The sequence below is a fragment of the Anguilla rostrata genome, chromosome 13, assembly GCF_018555375.3.
Source record: "Anguilla rostrata isolate EN2019 chromosome 13, ASM1855537v3, whole genome shotgun sequence".
NCBI classification, from domain to species: domain Eukaryota; kingdom Metazoa; phylum Chordata; class Actinopteri; order Anguilliformes; family Anguillidae; genus Anguilla; species Anguilla rostrata.
The window spans coordinates 30,077,733-30,099,317 of NC_057945.1; the positions used below are offsets into that span (position 1 = coordinate 30,077,733).

At 42.3% G+C, this 21,585-nt stretch overlaps 1 protein-coding gene across 3 annotated transcripts; it reads left to right on the forward strand.

Moving 5' to 3' along the window:
- Positions 1 to 1,226: 1,226 nt before the first annotated feature.
- On the forward strand, positions 1,227 to 21,099 carry efcc1 (EF-hand and coiled-coil domain containing 1). 3 transcript variants are annotated; one of them, XM_064306410.1, is made up of 8 exons: positions 1,227 to 2,117; positions 2,640 to 3,055; positions 12,833 to 12,984; positions 13,129 to 13,267; positions 13,944 to 14,109; positions 15,014 to 15,103; positions 16,148 to 16,217; positions 16,405 to 21,099. In XM_064306410.1, exons 1-8 carry the CDS (start codon positions 1,431 to 1,433, stop codon positions 16,536 to 16,538), a joined length of 1,854 nt encoding a protein of 617 aa, XP_064162480.1. In that variant the 5' UTR covers positions 1,227 to 1,430; the 3' UTR covers positions 16,539 to 21,099. The 3 variants fall into 3 exon arrangements, with proteins under 3 accessions (XP_064162480.1, XP_064162477.1, XP_064162479.1); XM_064306407.1 differs by having other exon boundaries at positions 1,228 to 2,117; positions 15,014 to 15,172; XM_064306409.1 differs by having other exon boundaries at positions 1,228 to 2,117; positions 13,132 to 13,267; positions 15,014 to 15,172.
- The last annotated feature ends 486 nt before the right edge of the window (positions 21,100 to 21,585 follow it).

The window sequence follows — 21,585 nt, forward strand, 5'->3', positions numbered from 1 at the left end:
AGTTGCCAGTGCTTATGTTCAGCCTACAGACCACCCTCTGAGCAGCACTGTATCTGTGCTGAAAGATTGCACAGTGGAGCTGGCAGGCAGATAGGTGGTGTCTGGTCAACCAGAGGGCTCAACCTAAAGCAGAAGATAGAGAAAACTCTGCTGACTGACGGCTACGTCTACAGCTTTTCTTATCAAAAGTACATGCTCTGCGTTTTAATCGATACCAAATCAAAATCTTTTTTTCTAATTGTAAAATGTTTGTGTGTGTGTGTGTGTTTCTCTAACATCAGACCAGAAATACATTCACAGATAAAGTGGAAATAGAAAAATATAATTAGCTTGTGATCAAATGTTTATTCATTTTAATCCCAGCCTTTTAATGATCTATGCTAATTCTATCTGCACACTATCTTTTTTGTTTGTGTTCTCCAAAACAGCTGGGAAACGAATGGGACAATAAAAGCTGAATGACCTCAAGTTTGTCTGAAACATTTCTGTTGGAAGAAAATCAATACACAGCAAAAACAACAGGTGTTCTGTATATCCTAATTGCATATTTAGTGATTTGCAACGGCGGCAATATTTCGCTCTCTTTGTTTTCAAATAAAACATCTTAGATGCTCCGGACATAGTTGAGATTGCAGCTACTAATAGGAACACTAGGGAAAACGCATTATTTTACTGCACAGACAGCCTTACTGAAAAAAACGTCGATTGTGGATGTGTTACAGTGAAACAAATTTGAACGTGAAACACGTGCACCTATTCAGAACAGTTAGAGACCGTTCAAGAGGGCAGCTGTTTGCCAATTTTAACAATCCACACAAAAAGACGGCAGGTGCCGTGGTTTGTGGTCTTTTGTTTCAATATTGTGCCTGAGTGGTCACTGTCATGCTTATTTACAGTTACCAGAAGTGTTAATTTTTTTCAGACTGCCCCTAAATGACTGTTAAATAGGCCAGTAAGCTTCATCCGTAAGACAAAAAACAAACAAAAAAATCAAAGCCAGATATTTAACTCTGAATAATAGATTTTATATTTATCAAACAGATTACGGCTAACATTGAAATGTATTCCACAATTCAACAGTCAAAAGGGAACAAATTGTTCATTGGTTAACTTGTAATGAAACCCCAAGGAATGAAACCCAACCTCTTTTTAGACGTCACCAAAAACATGTGGAGCTTTATTTTTTTTAATCAGCCTTTACACTTTTTAGGGGGGCGGGGTGCTATATAAAAGTCTATTCAAGGGAACGCCTCTGGGGTGCACAGAATTTGAAACGAAGCTGAGTCTTCACATGAAGGGAGTGCAGTGGGCCTTAATATTCAGACCATGGGAAGGAAATGCGACTTGCTCATTAAAACGGCAAGTTTTGGCCAGCATCCGATAGCATTCTAAAATCAAATAAATGTAGCGGTGGGCCTGTGGAAATAACCATGGATAAACCCGAAGCGTGCGATCCGTACAGTCGACCAGCGCGCAGGACGCAGTGGATAGTAAGTACCTTGGCTTACCATTATGGATTAGATCGCGGAGTTGAAAATGAAATAATAGTTTTGGCTACCGGATTGGATCAGTACCTACAAGAGATTTTTCACCATATGGACTGCCAAGGAGATGGTAAGATTCCTGCTGAAGATTTTAATATACTCTGCGAAGTGTTGGGGTTGAATAAAGAAACGGACCTGGAAGAGTGCGCCGGGATTCTGGAGAATATTCCCAACGAGTTTACTTTCAGGCAGTTCCACGCCAAACTCTGCGGCTACTTCAGCACTAAAGCAGGGTGCCAGTACGAAAACGGTAGGCTGCTCGTGGGTAAAGAGAGCGAGCACATCGAAACGCAGATACGTCTCAGAAGCCCTTTGAGGAGAAGGGAGAAGTCCCTATCGGTGAGCGCCAAGGGAAAAGGCAGTAGGGGGTCTTCACCCACCCCGGGTCGGCATACATTCGACTGCAGGCAACTGGGAACATGCACGCGGGAATGTTACGAAGAAATTGTGGCTTTGGAAGAAGCTGAAGACAGGATAACAAAACTCGAGGATGAGAATGCAAGCCTGAGAGAACTGGTGGAAGACATGCGGGCTGCGCTTCAAAGTAGTGATGCCCGTTCACTGGCACTGCAGGTGTGCATTTCACTTCTATTTTCATCATTTATGTAAACCGGCTGAACACAGCAGTTCCTATAGAAAAAATAAGTTGAACATGGAGTTTTACAGTAGTCTGTATTTTACAGTAGTATGTCTAATCTTTGCCTATTTATTTGTTTTCATGGATAAATAAAGCGCGAAGATATATAATAAGAACGCTTGTCGACAGTCGAGTTAGTTGTCATTAGTTATGCAAACATAGACTATTGGTTATCAGGGCTGTTAAATCTGTATGTTAAGTTCCCATCTAAAATGGTTAAACCTATGACCAGCAGTCTATGTGCAAAGTTTGTGCACTTTTCTGTTTTTTAATCAATTTTTCAAAAACACATTAAGCCCTAAGCGCATAAGCCTGTAAGAGCATCTGTAAGTATATTGTTGTTTTTTAACGTTGTTTTTACTATTGATTTTTTTCTGTAGTGCCTTGCTTATTTGTTTTGATACTATTGTCCAGATTACTTTTTTTTAAAACACACTTTCATTGACTTATTGTCACAGGTAGGGCTATGGAAAAGCCATTCTAAACATAAACAAGACGGCGGATGTTTCATTGCCCGTCACAAACTGTCTGCTCAGAAGAATAGCATCCATGGCAACACGAAGAGCCTCCAAAGTTTCCTGCATGAGATCGAGCTGCTCCGTAGCTCAAGGGACGGGCAGATCGAGGAGGCCATGCTCTTCAACAAGAAACTGGAGAGGGAGCTCAGGAGGTCCCAGGAAGCATTGCTCACTCTGGAGAACTGCAACAGAAAGCTGAAAAAAGAGCAGGCAGCCATGAGGAAGAAGGTGGAGGAAGCCAGACTGGCTGTGCTCAGCGGCTTGGGCAAAGTCAAAGAGCTGGAAGTTAAAGCTAACCACTTGCCACTGCTGCAGAGGCACGTCCAGCAGCTGGAGTCCGAACTCCATTATTACAGGTATTCAGACAACATTGTGTGGGCAACCACAAGGCCCACAGACCACACAGATAGATCTTACCCCTCACACACAGCTTGTAATATGGAAGTTGTTAGAGGAGGGAAATGTTTTTTTTTTCCTCATCTAAAATAGTCCACTAATGTTTTTTCTCTTTAAAATATATGTTCAAGTGGTTTTTGGATGGTCTGAGACCTCTACAACTATAGCTGTACAATTTTCTAGCTGCCTACGATTCAATATGTGGAGTAATGAGTCCCACAATTTGTAAATCTTTATTAGTTTGTTTATGTAATGGTTTTATGAATTAACGATTTGTGTTCTTCTATGAAGAGGGCGTGTTCTATCCAACTCTTGGTTGTAGACCAAGAAAGGTATGCTGGCACATGCAGTATATTATTTGTATAGTTTGATGTGGTTCCCATTTCAGAATTTCACCCTTGTTTTGTTTGGGTTCATTTAACAGGCAATGTGTGTGGCAAGTAGGTTGCCAGTTGGTTCTTGTTTAATTGGGCACTGCCACTGTTGTGAACTATTCATTTCTGAGAGAGGTTCCATTTTATTGACTTTAATTGAAGTTTTCTAGTGGTTTTTTTAATGTTCACAGCCTGTTTGCCTGTTTTTACTCCCAGCACGTCTGCATGATTTGTTTATAGTGGCTGACTATTTCAAATAGTTTAATATTTTTCCAGGTTTTTGAGACTCTGGAGTCTTAAGAAGAGGAGAAAACAATTACTGTGTTCTGTACCAATTCTTAAAGATCTTTATTCCCTGGCTCTTATTGCAAATATGATTTTTTGTTCACAATATGCCAATTATATATTATGCTATTATATTTTATCTGTCTTGTTTCAGCTATTCACATATGAGCTATTTTGAGGGATTCTGCCAAATTATTATATAATCCTCTGCACAGCATGTGTTGTAGATGACGTAGGAGAGTAGTGTAAACACTTTGCTTCATTGTGGTTTATGTGGAGCCATGAGGTTGTGCTTTTATTGGCTGGTCCTTGCATTGGTTGTGGCAGGGTAAAGATAGCTTTGTGGGATTGACCCCAGGACCCAGGGCTAAGGCTGGTTCTTTGATTCTCACAGAGAAAATCCACCAGAAATGTTGCTGCTCTGGCCTTTGTGCCACACAGGGAGTTTTAGCATGCAGGGAAAAATGGAAGATTTTAAGCACGCTGCAAGGATTTGAAAGAATTAAGAAGACAACACGTGAATCAAAAAACACTAATATTCATCACTTACAGATAAAACGAACGTTTTACACACATCATTTTGTCAGCTCATAATTGTTCATTTTCGCACTGATTGAATGAAGTGAGACACAATATTAGTGAAATCGTGCTTGGTCAAATATTTGTCTATGGTGTTTATTTCCAATAATGAATGTGTAATTTAGATACAAACTCATTTAGAATATACTAACCTGGCATCCAGTTAGTAAGTTAGCTGTGAGCATGGAATGGTTTTCTTTTCACATTTATGTTATCACTCCAAATATTTGCAAACTGAAACTTGTATTTCAAATCCTCACAGATTCCAAATCCCCCCCATGGTTTGCTAATCTGTGCCCTTTCTAGTCTGTGCCAGGACGCCTCTCCTGGCCCCCATTGATGTGCTGAGAGCCAAATAATTCATTCACTCCACAATAGAGCTGACATGTAGGGAGAGAGCTCCATTCAGCCTGGGAAACCCTGACCTAAGCAGATTGAAAGTTCCCATCAATCTCCAAATAGTTCCCCGGCACTTTCTCCCCTTGCCGAATAATAGATAAACACTCCCTGGGTGTATCCTAGCAACACCTCTTCACATATTCTCACACCAGTAGTCCCAATGATTGTTCATTGAGATTTCAGGCCTTTGTGTGAGGCCTCCGTTTAATGAACCAGGTGTACAATTTAATTTGATCTCAAGGATAACCATATACGTCCAAATCATTAATATGATAATGTGTGGCATGGAAACAAAGAGTACATAATATTGCCACATAGTCAGTTTGACATCTGTCATAGCCTGCCACGAAGCTAGTTTATTGTAAGAACAGTAAAAAGTGGAAGTCCAAAATGGGCAAAAGGCACTCTGCGTTGATTTAACACAGAAAAGTTTACTGTGGGTTTGTTAGGATTTGTTTTTATTTTTTGAGGAACAGGAAAGAGGCAGATAGTAGTCATAAATGCAAGGTGCTGTTGCCTTGGGACTGCAGTGTTCTCAGTACCACATAAACCAGGCTTTGCTTTCAGTAACAGCAACTTAACAATACTGTGATTTATTACCATTTCATGAAGAATCTCCACCACCTTATAAATTGTCCAGCTGTCTGTATTTCTGCGCTTCTTTCCGTGAGCTGAAACTGCAAGGTCCAGAGCAGCCATCGTCTCACGGTGCAAGGTGAACAGCTGCTCTGAATATCGCTATCCTATAACCGAAACGGTAGCAGATCTGAGTGCTTTGTGGAAGCACGTTTGAAAAGTTATCCGTCCTGAAATACTGAAAAAGGTTTCGCTGCCTCTCTCTGCCTCTCTCGTACCGTTTTCTTATTATATTACAGCATATGCTTGAGGGGCATTTAAGTAAAGTCCTCAGTTCAGCTTAATTGATAATATTATGAAGAATATCAGATATTATTAAAGTAAATACATTATACAGCTCATTTTCTTGTTTATATTCACGAGGTTTTCAGACAACAAAACAACATTTAATTTTAGGAGCTATTGACTGTGACGTTCAATTAACTAGACAATTGCTTATATGGACATGAAAAAATTCTAAAAGCCTATTTTCTATAGAGACGGTCTAATGCTTCTCGTTAACAACAGATGTAAAATTAGGCGACATTTTGAATAAGACAATCAAAAGGAATGGATGTAGAAGCCATGAGTTTTGTATTCCCTCATATAAGAAAGCCCAATTTGGTGGTTTAAACTAAAGACTTTAGAAATGTCATGCATTGCCTCTGCTCTGCGTGCAGCAGTTTGGTTTGTTTCTTGGCCTGGGGGAGACCTGTACATCAGGCTGCTTCACACCAGGTTCAGGCAGAACACCAGCTTGTAAGAAGAGATGGTAAAAAATGGAGCCATATGACACTTCTCTCTAAGCTCCCCTCCTCACCTGCTTCACATGGAAAAGCCCCACGGGCCTGTCAGTTTGTCACTGTGGGGTTATGGTTCCTGGAGCAGATTCAGTAAAAGGGCCATCTGGTGAATCCTTTGGAAAAGCAATCGCACATTGTTGGCAGATAGCGTACTCTAATATTCCTGGTGCTCTGTGAGGGCTCAGGAGGGAGGGGGAGGTGGACGGTATCCCTGAGAAAGGGGTACGCCCTGGGAGAGGGGTGAAAAGGCTCTGGAGGATGTCCAGCAAGTCCGCAGCTGTGTGGAAACAAAAATGAGAGGAGGCTTTTGATGCATTGCCCAGTGCCACAGAGGGCGGTACTCATACCCCTTGAACTAGAAAGAGAGAGAAAGAGCGAGAGAGAGACCACCCCAGTATCCATGATATGAAGGGTAATCTCACCACTAAGAGATGTTTATAATAATTTGTGCCAACATTATTAATCATTCTGGCACTATTTTAAAATGATGTTGTTGGAATATTTCTTAGTTGTAACTGCACTACACAGCTGTTTGCAGGGCTAAATATATACCAAACACTGTGACTTTGTTGATTAATTAATGAAAATGATTCTATTGTTCTTGAGGTTGCATGTTCTGCGTGGAGGAACGTGTGGTTTATTTCCACCGGGGCAAAGCAGGGGGATTTGGAGTTTTTGGAGTCGTAAGAGCATCTTCATATCCTACAAGCCAGGGACTGTGTTGCTAAATAATGGTTTGCATATGGCTACATACCTTCCAAGATCCACAATTTGAAGACATTACATAAATTTTGGTGTGACTTAATGCAGGGCTGTAAGATTATGGCTGTTGCAACTTACAACCAAATATTGACATAAATAGCTATTGTCTGGGAAGGTTATGTAATAATGTGCCTTGTAAGTGTGTTTCATTGGTATTTTCCATTTACGTAGTTCCAGGGTAACTGAAATAAGTCCATATAATAAGTTGCATACCCTTTCCTCATTTCCTGAATATCCGAATACATCACATGCTGTCCAGAGTACTCTCCACGCTCCTAGCATGTAAGGTCATCAGTTAGATCATTCTTACATAATCTTTCCCTGAGCAGTGTAGGTTGGAGGGGGACAAAGAAGCAGGAGGAGGGTAATTTGGGGCCTCCTGTTCAGGAGGAGGTGGTGGGAACAGGGGCCGATCCATCGCGTTCATTAGCGTGAATAAAGGGGGAGGCCAGCAAAGTGTATCTTTTATCCCCCCCGCCCCCCAATCGGGCGTTTCTTGACCCAAGAGAAGTTGAGCATCTAAATCAGTCGGCGCAGCCTATGCAAAACTGCAGGCCAGACCCCGAGACAATGGAGGCCGTTGGGAGGGATGCAAAAGCAAAAAAGTAGGGCTGAAAAGCCTACCATCTGGAAGGAGCAAACACTCAGCTGTTTGTTCACTGGCTTTCTGTCATGTCCTCCAGAGGCTGTTTTTCAAAGCCCACAGGAGAGGGAAAGATCTCTCTCTCTTTCCATTTCTGTCTCTCTCTCTCTCTCTGTCACTGCTGCTGCAGCACATCAGAGAGCAGTATGTGGGAGAGGAAGTCAGACATGTGAAATGTACAAACACGCAGGAGGGGGTTAGGAAGCCCTTCAGAGAAAACACACTATTCCCCCATTGAGCTGTTCTTATATTTTGGAAACAGCTGGTGCTTGGCGTGCATAATTGTGCGATTGTTTTATAGTTTGTAAAGGAAGGAATTTTGATAAAAGTGTCTGTGTGTGTGTGTGGGAGGACTCAGAACTAAGCATACCACAACTGCCTCATCCCGTAGGCTGTCTTCAATATGTCCACATTTGGGACTTCCTGTCTCCCAATGCCTGAGCATCTGCTCAGTGTCCAGGTCATACTGCACATTCTGGTGATCGATTTTGGGGAAATGTAATATCCAGCCCCGTTCTCTGCTTGATATCTGAGAGAGGTGTAGAAAGGTCTGGTGTGACCCCCATCTGCTTCACTGTGCGAACAGTATTCTATGCACTGGGGGCTGTGATCTGAATAACAAGAGTGTGTGTGCGTGTGTGTGTGTGTGTGTGTGTGTGTGTGTATGTATTCATGTGTGTGTTTCTGTGTGTGAAGGAGAGATTTGAAGTTAACAGGAGCCTAATATATTTTCCTGCTCCACTGTTGTTCTTGTACGGGTTTCAAACCCTCCTTAGCCAAACTGGCTCATTTTTTTCAACCTTGGAAAATTTATTTTCCCCTCCTCCCTTCCTTTGCAGATATTCTGACCACGCAGACATCAGCACTATTATAATTGAGACATTTCCCAGTACCTGAAACCGTTATAACTCTTACCTCTTGTGTTTCCCCCCTCCCTCTATATGAGTAAGAAGTCTCTGCCCAGTGTATTTTTCTTTCTCGCTCCGGAGCTGGATGTTTGCACATTGCCCTGGTGCCTGTGTCTGCAAGGCTGCATTCTTGCTTTGAAAATGTTTATGAGTCTGACCTTCTCGCAGCGAAGCTGGAGAGAGCGGCTGCGGGCCTGATTAATCACCGTCTGCGTTTGTTTGGGGCCAGGGCTCAATTACATCAACCGGAGGAGCGCTCTTCACATCCGGCCGCTGCGGTCGTAGCATGCGTGTCTGCGCATTTCACTGCAGTAAGGACTGCACGGCAGGGAGGGGCACGTGTGCAGTTAGAGCTCAAGCAGATAACTGCGTTCAGGCACTTCTCAATGTAGTGGACGTGGATAATAGCTGCTGATTTGTGACACTGAAAATACAGGGGAAATCTTCAAGTTCAGGCGAAACAAGCAACGCTTTCAGGTAATAGCGCCTGTTCCTTTTGATGGGAAAAATGCTAAGTTAAAAAAGTCAGCCCGGCTCATGTAACATCGCTGGGGGGGGGGAGCAGCAGAGGAAGTGCTTTGCATCAACCTTCAATGTAATAAACACAGGAAGCGGTCCAGTGTCCTCACTTTAATCACAGACAGCTGGAGTCTCCCCGACGTAGAAGCATCAGTCCTGCCTTGTGTAAATATGGCTACAAAACAGAATCAAGTCATTAATATTCCAACCAAGCTTTGTACTATTAACAGACTAAAAAAAAGAGCGGTCATTACCATGTGATTTATTGAATACTCGGCTGAGGCCAAAGGCAACTGGCAGGTCAAACTAATATCCTGTATTCATTAAGTAAAACAGTTTGCAGAGAGAGATTTTAAAACAGTACAGGTAGTTTGTCTGCTTCTTCTTCCTTCTTTGTGTAGCATGTGTTTCTGTTTTACTTAAACTGGTGATTCAGGAGAGAGAGAAAAAAAGGAGTGAAGCATATTTCAGACCCCAGGACGTTTTAGATGGCAATCAAACAGGATTCTGGAGTATGTAATTGTGATTAATGTCTAGCGTTCATTCCTTTTGCTAAACTTCTTGCTTGGATTGGCAAGAGATCGTTGGTGTTTATTTCCACCATGTTGCATCATGGTTTGTGATATTTATTGAAACGAAAGATGTTTATTCCTTAATGTTGGTGTGTTTCGCAGAAGATATAATTTTTTTTAAAGGCGTCTGGTTACAGGGTCCAACTAAAGCTTATGGATAGCATTAACCCAGCCTCAAACCTCAGGTCACAGGCTGTTTGGTGTGCAGGGCAAGTAAACATCATTATGTTTTGACCAGATCAAGATCCTTGACCCCTACTAAAACCCTAATCCTAACGCTAAACCTAGGGCCAAATGGACTTCTTTTTCACCCATTCACACGCTCTTTATGTGGGCTGAACACAATGACAGTGTTTAGAAAAACCCTGCCTGAAACTGCCCACAGCATACATGTAGGCAAGCACAGCAGGAACTTCATGCAATGGCAGCAGCCAGACCCGCTCTTCAGATTCATCAATTGTCCTGGTGATTCTGCTTGTGTATACCCTTCTGGGCTGATAAGGCTGTTGATGAATGTTTTTCGGGGATGGCATAGCTTCTGTGATATATTAACCTGACCTTTCTGTGGCTCTCCAATCACCAAACAGTCCTGCCAGGGAGCACATTTTTTTGTGTGCCAAAGGAGAGAGAACAGACAGTAAGCATGGACCGTTCAGACAGTCCAGGAAATCTTAAATTGCACATCCAGGTGTATGTCTGCAGTTATTAAACCTTGTGGTATTGCATGGTATGTTTGCTCCTAAAGCCAAATAGTCCAAGTGTCTATCAGATTTCCAATATGTAGCCATGCAAGATCATTTCTTCTCTGATTTCCTAAATTGAAATAGTCCGGCTCTGCCACACGCATTACTCACTTACGTAATCATGAAAAGGCTAGACCTCTCAAGCTTGGTGTGTAAGGAAACAAAATGAACAATGATATGATATCCTCTCCTTTTATGGTTACAATCATTGTGAAATATCCTGATATCTACATTCTCATGACAATTAAGAGAGCAATACAGCAAGGGCTAAAATAATGGGGTTTTGTTGCACAATGGTTATGAATCTGAGAGCAGTGCTGGCTCCTGTGCACTATTTTATTGCTGAGTTTTGTGCCCAAAAGGAGTTTGAGTTAGTGCAGATAATGTATCCAAGTTTTACAAGTATTCCACTGAAAATTATACTCAATCCCAACAGAATATGCTGTGACACGATGAATCAGTGGCCCACAATTGATATAAAAGTTACAGAAGCATTGTGCTACCCTTGTTTTTATGAAGTTCTAGCACTTCACATTATATTTAAAAATATTTGGTTCTGTGTTTGGAAACCCTTGATTAAATTTTCCATTGAAAATTGGCAAGGATTTTTTTTTTCATGGACTGTTTCAGAGTGAGCAATTCGATCCAGTTGTTGTTTCCCTGGATGTCAGGATGTCTGGAGTGAGTTGTGGTGACTTTCAGTTATATACCCTTTCATCCCTGTCTCCCCCTTTCACCATCTACACACAGCTCTGCCTCTGCCATTAAGTGTGTTCATCTGTGTTTCTGTCAACAAGAATTTTATGTGCGTCTCCTAAGCCATTCGATAAAATATATGGCTTTCTTTGTATTGTTCACAAACACAATTCTAATACCCCTCAGCCCTGCCTAGCATGACAGTGAGCAAATCCACTTTTTTTCAGGCTACGCTCTCTGTTTCTATTAACACTTTCCGTCTCCAGGGACAAAAAAAGCTTTCGCCCTTTTCTCTCTTTTGTCTGGTGAGAGAGGCTGCTCGGAGGCCTCACATGTCCGCTACAGTAAGATAAACTTCACCCACCAGCCTCTGAAGGCTCCCCCCCCCCCCGTCTTCAATTAAAGTTCAATTAGTCACAGGGAGCACTGCTGGCCCCCTTTCTCACCTCCAGCAGTTCATTTCATTGGAGACCAAAGGCACAGGAGGAGAGGGAGTTGGCGGGGTGTCTCCACGGCAACTGAGTGCGGTAGGGGGGCGGGGCGTAGGGGGATTGTAGTGTTTGTATGCCTCGGGCATCTTCTCAAGCAGCTGTGAGCCATCATGGGCCTGCCGCACCCCCCAAACTGCCCCCCTCCCCAATAATTCAAACACATCTCCCTCCCTCTCTCACTGCTCAGCCTGACTGTTCACCTCTGCAGCAGACTCCCCAATTAATGACTCCACGGTCGCTGTAGTTTCCCGTTCCTGTGCTTTTCCCTTTTATTCTTTTATTTATGATTCATATCCAGGGTGCAATCTTTTCTCCAGGGAAAATGTAATGCCGTCCTAAGCTGGCATATCCTTCATGCCAGCAGGGCTTAAAAAGAGTGCTCCGTGCTCGGATTCATCCTGCTCAAAACTGCTTTCTTCTGTTTTTCCCTGGCAAGACGGTGTCATCTGGAAACGCTTAATCTCTGTGACTAAGGCTCCCTCTCAGATTTCCACTGCTGGCCTTCACAGTGCTGGAACCCTGAAAAGTGTGCAAGATGATTGATCTGCAAGAACCACAATCCATATTAACTTGCAGAATTCCTTCCTTCATTTATTTTGCAGAAAGAAAAGAAAATCATTGAAATGTATCTGACGAAGCTCTGCGCATCAATTTTGCTGCACAAAAAATGATGGAGGGGTTTGCTGCTAAAATCAGTGGCACCATTGATTTCATTTCATTCTTCTATTCATGTTTTAATGAACGGCCTATTCTCGTGTAGCTGTTCCTTCGTAATTTGTGTTCTCGACATGGGAAAATGTGTTTGAGTGGAACAGAAAGTTCCATCTTGCTATGAATAGATGTATTGACCAAGCTCCTGGTTTCGATTGTCTTCCCGTCCTCTTCTTCCTGTTGGGCCCCAGGAATAGCAGCCTTTCTCATTCAAACCGACAGACCGATACTGGAATGCCTTACATCACTCCACAAACTTGAAGCTTGTAACACACTCAAGACACTCTACTGCTGCAGAGCCTGGCTCCAATTATTGGTCCTGTGTTTTGTTCAGAAGGCAAAAAAATAACTTTTGCCAGTTATACCAGCATATTCTTGTGAACCATCTGTGTTCTGGTATTGTTTAATATTGGCTGTATAATGTATTGACTTGGCTTGGATGTATCTGGGCATAAACAGTTTAAGCAGGAAGTGTGCATTTTTTTTTTTTTTTTTTTTTTTTGTAATGCATGTATAAATGTAGGCGGTCTCACTATAAGACATATGTGTTTGTGGACACTCTGCCTCGGACGTTTTAAGGATGGAAAAGTTATTGGATCTGTGAGCCGTCACTCACCGCGGTCTCTTCCTGTGGCAGGTCCGAGGTCTCCAAGCTGCAGGTTTCGAGCAGCAGCGCTGGGGAACATCAGTACAGCGTGGCCAGCGGCCCGCGCCGGAGGTGCTGTCTGACCACTCAGCAGGACCGCCGCTCCCCCACGGGGGGGCGGGCCGAGACCACTTCGGAAAACGGTAGGCCTGCCATATATCTCTTCTGCAGAGCTGCTGTCATGCTGTGTCGGGCACATGGCTCTTTTTTCCAGGATGTGAGTAGAATGATTCTGGGTCAGTGTGACGAGCTCTCTGTGTGTGTGTTTGTGTGTGTGTGTGTGTCAGCAGTGGAGGAGCAGCTCTTTCGCTCGGTGGAGGGCCAGGCAGCCTCTGACGAAGAGGAGGAGAAGTGGACGGGGGAGCAGCAGAGTCAGGTGGACGAGGTTAAGAGGATCCTGACCAGGCTGTCCTGTTGTGGAGACAGGTATGAGGGGTCCTACACACCTGCTCGCAATGGACAACATAGCCTCAATGCATACAACCCACAATTATGCCAGTCATCATCCTCAAAACAAGCTTCTGCATCTCTACACCCACAATGCATTGCATCTGGGTTGGTAGTCTTGATAGTCAGACTTAACTGCCCGATTCAGATAATTGGCTTTATTGCAACAATGAAGCGTCTTTCTCCAAAACTGAGGATGTACGCGGTTAAGGGGAAAGTTCACACTGCTCTTCCTGAACAGATTAGACAGAAATTGACTAATTGACCACATTGGACCAGGGGAGGATTAGCCTCACAAGTTACACTTCATATTTTCAATATATGAGACAGAGCGTCTGAAAATGAGGTCTAGAGTAGGATGGGCTCACAATATGAAGACTGCTTCCTCCCAAGGTTTCTAAGGGCCACTGAGGGAGTTTTAACTTTGGCTTGCTTTTACGGAGGTTTCAGCCAGGGTACACTGTGAAATGTACTGTGATTCTACATAAATAAAATTTTATTTCGCTTGATTTTGATTTCATTTTAAGGCATGGGAAACTTGGTGCATTGCGTTTCTCCAGCACTGGAAAGGAGTAACCCCACACTGCAGCCTCTCTCACTCCCATGATGCTTTGCAGTATGTATGGCTTTGATTTAGAGACTGCCCCATCTGCAGGTGTGACGACAAGGCGGTGAAGAAGCTCCTGTCTCATTTCGGGGGCTCCAAGAGTGAGGAGAGCCAGGCAGCAGTTGTGGAGCTGCTGGAGAAAGTCACCCAGCTCAACAAGCAACTGGAGCTGAAGGAGACCCAGGCACGCAAAGTGGAGATGGACATGGACCAGGTACAGCAGGGCTTCCTGAACCCACAGCCCGCTTAATGAGCCAATACATTTTCTCATTAAGTGGCTCGTTTGCTACCTCTCATAAAAATGTTGCCTTGTAAAATAATTTCACTGAAGACAATATGTTCAGCATGTTCAGCAAATGACTACATTATATTTATTGTTATTACACGCATGTACTGTAACTAGTGCAGTTCATGTAAGAACTACAGTGTTTAATTTGTCTGGTGTGAATATAAAGCACTGTAAACAAAAAGTTATTTTTGTCACAAATACCTCTGCAGGTCAATAGCTGGAGGGGGTAGGGGTGGCAATGACACTCTGTAAAGGACTATAGCTAAAGGAGGTGGGAGTGTAGCTTAGGAGAGGAGAAACTATACAGTAGTACAGTAAATCACATTTCTATATCATGAATACATTTGGAGCCTGGGCCATTAATTTAGCTTTGAAAAAAAGGAAAATAAACAGTGAACCTCCTTTAGAGCTATTCTGATGGTGGAGGGCTTAAAAGAGAACCCTCAGCCTCCCCCCTCTTCTCTGTGGTGGCACTGTGATCCGCCTGCCTCCACCCACCTCCACCCGCCTCCACCCAGCTCCCAGTTGGCGGGCCCAGGGTGTGGAGCCACCTCGTGCCTGCAGCTGTCTCCCACAGCCCTGACCGCAAGCCGCTCGCTCCCCACCCTCCGACCTCATCCCACATGCTGCGAATCAGAAATGAAGCTGTCAGCCACCAGCTGTGCTGCTGAGACAGAGCGGGAGAAGTGTGATCGACCCCATTAGCTCACGCATTCTTATGTGCGTATGGTACTTTTCAAAAGTGGCTGTTCAGTCACATCACTGAAGGAAGTGAGATTAAAGTGAGATGTTTTAAGGTGTCGCCCCTTCCCCTCTCCCTCGTGTGCAGATGAAGGACTCCTTGGTGCAGGAGCTGCAGCAGAAGGCGGAGGAGACGGAGCACCTCCATCTGGAGCTGCAGATGCTGGAGACGGAGAGGGTGCGTCTCTCCCTGGTGGAGGAGAAGCTAATGGACGTCCTACAGCTCTTGCAGAAGCTGCGAGATCTGGTCAGTCAGATGGGCTCGACCACCAAGATTCTCCCAGTCTACTGTCACCTTAAATCAAGCAATTTCACAATGAAAGTCTCACCAATCACATAGTTACTATACAGTCCTGCTCAGTTCTCCCTCTAATGGATTTCAAGTGATAAAATCTCAGAGTCTTGGTCTTTGCCGGTCTTTTTGAATGAGGCTTAATTGCAGGTTAATAAAGATGGGTTATATTTCAGTAATTCTGAAAGCCATATTCATATTGAAGATGGAGCAATTGCTACTTGCCTATTTTAAATCAAAATGTTCCCATTACTCTCAATACACACAGTAGTGATGCATTCCAATTATATTTCAAACTGCATAGATATTGTTAAAAGGTGAATGCAGGAAACTGCCAAAATAAAGCAAACAAAAGTAAATTTGTGGGATACAAAGTATATTGAATGTAGGTGATTCCACATAGCTGTGGTTTCTGACTTTATTAAGAAATGAATATACCAGTATACCCCCTAGTTGCCCTTTTGGGTACCCTGGCAGGAAGAAGAGATACAAGTGGCTTTAAAAGAGATTTTTGATGCGCATTTGGTAGGAGCTTAAGTGAGTGAGTCTGCTGACCTTGCCATTTCACAATGAACAGTGTCTAAGGTGATATTGCCATTGAGATCTGAGAGGAAGGCACGATCAGCTAGGGGTGACTGTGATTGAAAGTTCATACTCCTTGACCGTGATGTCTGTGCATTGGTTTGAGATGAAGGCAAAACAGGCCTGTTAATCAAATTCGGTGGACTATAAAGTCAGTCAAGGCATGAGCAGGCATTTTCGCAAGGACAGTCCACTGAAAACTTTAGAGAGGGATACTATGCCTTGTGATTCCTTTGTTTTGGTGATTGACTGTAGTTGTTCAATATCTTGTCAGCTAACATGATCCTCTATTTGTCTCTACAATGTTGATCTAACTGCTCTCTTTAAATCTGTCTTTTTTTATTTCAGAATGTCTCAAGGAGGTCTCTTGGAAAGATTTTGCTTAGCACGTTGGAGTCCTGTAGTGATCCTCAACATGGTAAAGCAAACTTAAACCACTATTGGGTGTTTCTTACATCTGCTTCTATTGGCTGAACCAATAAAAAATATATTGTACTGCATGACTTGGAATTTACAATGGACGTTTATGCGGTACAGTTATAAATAGAATCAAATGAAGTTTATGTGTACTGGCATGTCTCTGATGTGTTACTGTCTCTCTGCAGGGAAAGCCCACATTCTAGAAGTGTTAAACGCACTCTGTCATGAACTGGCTGCTTGTGAACTTCTGTCCAGCACGTCCTTGGAGCGAACGCAGAGTCACCAGTCCCTGACAAACGCACTTCTAATTTCCTGCTGACCAAGCCTGCCACCTGCTGGCTGGTTACCTTCATAGCACTTTTCAATGTAAAGATAGAAAATTTGAACAAGCACTGTTCAACCAACAGTTGTGACTACCTTTTCTGGCCTTTTTGCCCTTCTGCTGTTTCTGACACTACTTCGGTGGGGAGACACTCAGTGAGTAAGTGAGAGAGTAAGTGAGTGAGTGAATGATGGGGTGAGTGTGATTGAGTGACTGAATGAAGGGCACATTGGTTTCTGTGGCAGCTGATTCAGTCACAGCCGAAATAAATGTCCTGAGATCTGGGGGAAAATTCCAAACCCTATCAGGCTAAAAGTCTGGCTAAGTGTCTCGCAAGGAGCTCCTCCTGTGGCTGACATGACGCTTTGAGTGAGGCTGATCTGAACCTGAAAACAAGTTTGATGGGGAACGATAAAAGACTTGAGGATATAGAAGATATTCCATGGGCATTTGATATTCTGTGGGCATTATACAATGATGGAAGTGGGACAAGTTTATTTAGTGCCACAAGGGGTTTCTTTCACCGCCATGTCAGTCTCAACTCTAGTACGCTGTATTTTGAGTAAGCTATGGGCTGCGTTGTGTTGTTATGTACATGCAACATTCCATTTCATTTTATATAGTAGCCAGTCTTACTAGATTTTATATAATAGCAGGTGCATGCTTTGTGAAGTTGATCTTTTTTTATTGTACAGTTTGTCTAGTTTTTTAAGACACCAGTTGTATATTTTATAGGGTGGGGTCCATGTTTTTACCAAGTTAATCTGGGTAGACTAAACTTTAATACTGTTTCTTACATTATACAGAAATTAGTTCTATAAATAATTAATTTCGCTATTAAAACTAGATGGAATCAAGATTAACCTGGTATCCACCCTAAGCAAAGCCAGTTCTAATGTAGTGTTTTTTTTTTTTTTTTTTTTTTGGCCAAACAGCCTCTGAAAACTAGCAGTAGAGTTACAACTTGAGCTAGAGTTACAGGTTAAACCAGTAAGAATGTGCTTTAAACCATTTCTTGTGCCATCTTTTAACAGGGCCTACCTCACGCACAAGTGTTAACGTACCCTTACAACCGTTAGACTCTCTTGGGCTCTTCATAGCTGTAAGCATTTCAATTTTTCATAGTCTTAGCATTTTCCTCAAGTATTACTTATATTTTTCTTTATTAGATATCAAAATATTAGATTTTTTTCTTGTGAAAAGTTTAGTATGTTAGTAATATGTAGCTATGTAATGAATTAAAGTATATCCACTTATTAGACTGATACTAAGCATCATATTATGAATGCAAATTGCATGTAAGGTCCTAGTTAGACCTGAATGTTTGTAAACATTTAGAACTGTATGCTTTGTAAACACTAATATATAATTTTAATTTGATTATAAGTTTTTGTCCAAGTCTTATTCTAACTGTTTATTTCTCATTTTGCTGTAGCAATTGGTAGAAATGGACATATAGATCTGCCAGTCTCATACAGATCTGTGTAGAGCTACCAGATCTGCCGGCAATAGCTTTATAACCCCCAATCCCGCAGTCTTGTTTTTCTTCTCTGATCCCAAAAACTGATCCATTTTGAAGGTCCAAGGGCCTCATGCATAGAATTTGAGTGGATTTCGTCCTAAATTTTATTGTACGACGAGTTACAAAATTGTGTGTTCGTGTGATTAATAAAATGCACATCACACATATGCACGTTTCTTTTTATTTATTTATAAATCACGAACATCCCTGAAGGAGTTGGTCCGCCGGAGAGGCAGATTGGTCTCGGCTGCGCCGGCTGGTGGGAAGAGCACACGCACCTGGGCTGCGTTAGCTAATCAGCCCAGGTGCTTAAAGGTGTGCCTCTCTCCCCATTTCGGGCTAGAGACCGGGAGTTAATACCGAGAGCGCAGATAAGAGTTTCGTTTCGTTTTATTTTAAGCACGAAAGAAAACAATCCTCAGGTGGGATGCTGGAGGAGCTGGTCCTGGCCGAGAAGGAGGGTCAGCTACAGAGTAGGGAACTGAATAGTTGCTGCTGTGTTTTACTTTCCGTTGTCTTTGTTATTTAGCCTGTTTTAGTTTATTGTTTTTGCCCGGAACCCGTGAGGGGGAAGGGGGAAGTTGTCCGTTTATTTTATTTCATGTGTGTGTGCGCGCTCTCTTTCTCTCTCCATGCGACAGAAACCGTTTTCCCCGGTATTGTCGCATCTCTCTCCCCGGGGTGTCACGCTTGGCGTGTGACAATCCCTGAAAGTGTGGGCAAGTGAATAAGCTTTACGACCCCACCCAGTGAACGCCCTCAATTACCTTTAGGCTATATGGTGACTTACTGACACGCATCCTCATGTGCAAGGAAATGTGCCCGGCCCCTAAAAACGCACTCACGGTGTATCGTATGGAGCGTATAGCCATGGTCCCTTGAATGTGAATAGCTCACACAGGTTTTATAGTCTAGTCTATAATGAGTTAATATTTCACAACCGTAAAGCAGTTAGCATTTCTTCTAGTTGCTTGTGATTGAAAGCAATGGCACTATAGCACATTTCTTTCTTTGTCATGCAGTGTAGCTATTCACAATTTGCTTGTCTTCTGTCGGTTTAACGCAATATTTTAATGTCTCGGCTCAGTTAATGTGAGTATTAGCCTATGTTTGTGGAAATGCCTGTTTGTATTATAACCTACTGTGTTTATGGATGTTAATACAACCTGCATTAGTGGCATGTGGGCATTTTATGTTGGAATTTTTTTCTATATTATTCACACATCGCTGTCGCTTTTAAACAACCGAACGGATGAATTTACTTTGTCCCGTTCGTACACACTTTATGCTCTTAAGATGTCACGGCTGTTGAGAAAGGGAAAACGTGTCTCATGCCGCAAGTGATAGTTTGTACACAGGCTCTGGAGTTGCGCACATTTTCACAACAATTCCAAGGTACATAAATCTCAACATTGGCATGTATTTACGATCAAATCTGTGCGTACAACCATTTTATGCATGAGGCCCCAAGTTTTTAGATTAACCACCCTAAATTAGTTGTTCTTAAACTCGCTCCTGGGGACTCAATTAAGGCTGTTGAACACTTAAGTTCTTTCCTCCTTTATCTTAAGAACACAATGCAGGTTTGGCTCATTTGCTTTTTCTTTGAATTCTCCATTATCTCCCTAATGGTTAGTTTTAGTGGCCATGTGTCCACACTTTCACTAAATAGGAGTCCATTGTTTCACCTCAGTCTATAATTTGTTCAGATTTACCTCTTTATGTAATCATTTGCAGTATAGCACAATAAGCACAATGATTAAAGGACTTTTTATCCTTCATGGCATTCATAGCTACATGCATACAGTAATGAGGCATAAGAGGGTAAATAATCCCTCAGAACATAAAAAGAGTGTAATTTAGAAAAAAATAACAGCTTGTTAAAATTCTGGGATTGCAATTGGTTGGAATGAATACCAGCATACACAGGGTCCCCAGGGAATGAGATTGAGAACCACTACCCTATATAATAAAATGTTGCCCTCATGCTCAGATGCTTTGTAGAACTGCATGACTTTTTCAATGCTGGCCTTCTGGAGACCTCTGAACAGGATTCCAGAATAGCAAACTCTACACAGCTGTTCCTTAGTCAACCCAGCACACTTAGTGATACCATGCAACGTGATTTAATGCATCTTTAACACTTCACATTAAATAAGCCATCACTGAATATGTTTCTATTTCATTAACTATATATGAAGGCACTCACAAATGCTCAGGCATGAAACACCTCTTGTCTAGCTGAATTTAGTAAGCTGGGAGGAACACTCGAGAGTTAAGTATGAGCTGCACATTGTTCCATTAAGTGTGTAGCAATGAAATTCCACTCTGGTGCCTGTACTGGATATATAGTCAGTGAAGGACATTTGAAAGTCAAGATAAGTTAGTTAAAAATACTAAAGCCTAAACGTAATATAACCACAGTTTTAATATTGTGTTTGTTGTGTAATTCATGTTGCTTTGTAATGCTGTAATTAACTTTAACTTTAAGATATTTTTTCTCAACATTGCAGGAATGCTGTTCAGTTTTGCCATTACCTTGTTGTATGCCTCCTTATAAGACCAGGGTAGTTTTTGATTATTCAGAGTACACTTGAGTTTTTGCATAATCAAAAACTACCCTCGCCTCATAAACAGGTATACAACAAGGAATGGAAAAACTGAACAGTATGCCCATAGATAAAACATCGGATTTCAAATGCACAGGCATGAAAGATGTACAATTTGTTTTCTGAGAATGAAAAAATACCTGTAATGCAACTGTGTGAGTAGAATTAGACGCCTCCTTTTTCCTTTTAATTAACTTTTTTTTTTTAAATTAACATAGCTTTGGCAATATTTCGCTTTTGTCTGTGAACTGCATATTTGTCTGTTAATACATAGTGATGTACTGTAGAATGCCAGCTATCTCCATATTCAACTCTTACTTTCTCTGCCATGCCAGTATATACAAGTTTTAATTTACAACTAAATTGCAGCTGTCTGACAAAAATGTTGTTATGCAGAGTTAATAAAGGAAATGTAATTTGGTTTTCATTGGCATTTTCTCACGTAAAATGTATTCTACTGTATGTGTTGTGTGGATTTCAGCCCACCATAACAAAAGTATATACCTCCCTATAGGGGGGAACAGAATTAGCCAGAATTACTCCCAGGGTGAGTAGATGTGATGAGGTAGATGTGGGACAGCATGTGGATGTGATAAGATGGCTGAAGTAGACATTAGTAAGAAGACAGCTACCTGGCCCAGAGTCTACCTGAGGTGTCCACTGGGAGGTCTGCGGAAAGTCTGTTTGCAGATGAAGAGGTTGCCTCATAACACAGTTGTGCTTATCTGCTGGAAAGCCCCTTTCAAGCAAGCCTTGAGATGGCAGTTAGATAGTATACCGAAGCCAATGGCACAAGTACTAAGGCTTGGAGATTGACTGAAGATATGAAGTTATCTTAGGTGGAGCAGGCTTTTCCTTTCTGTGGCCCTGTGTTATTGACTGTAGGCCACGACAGCCTGTGCTCTGTGTAGCG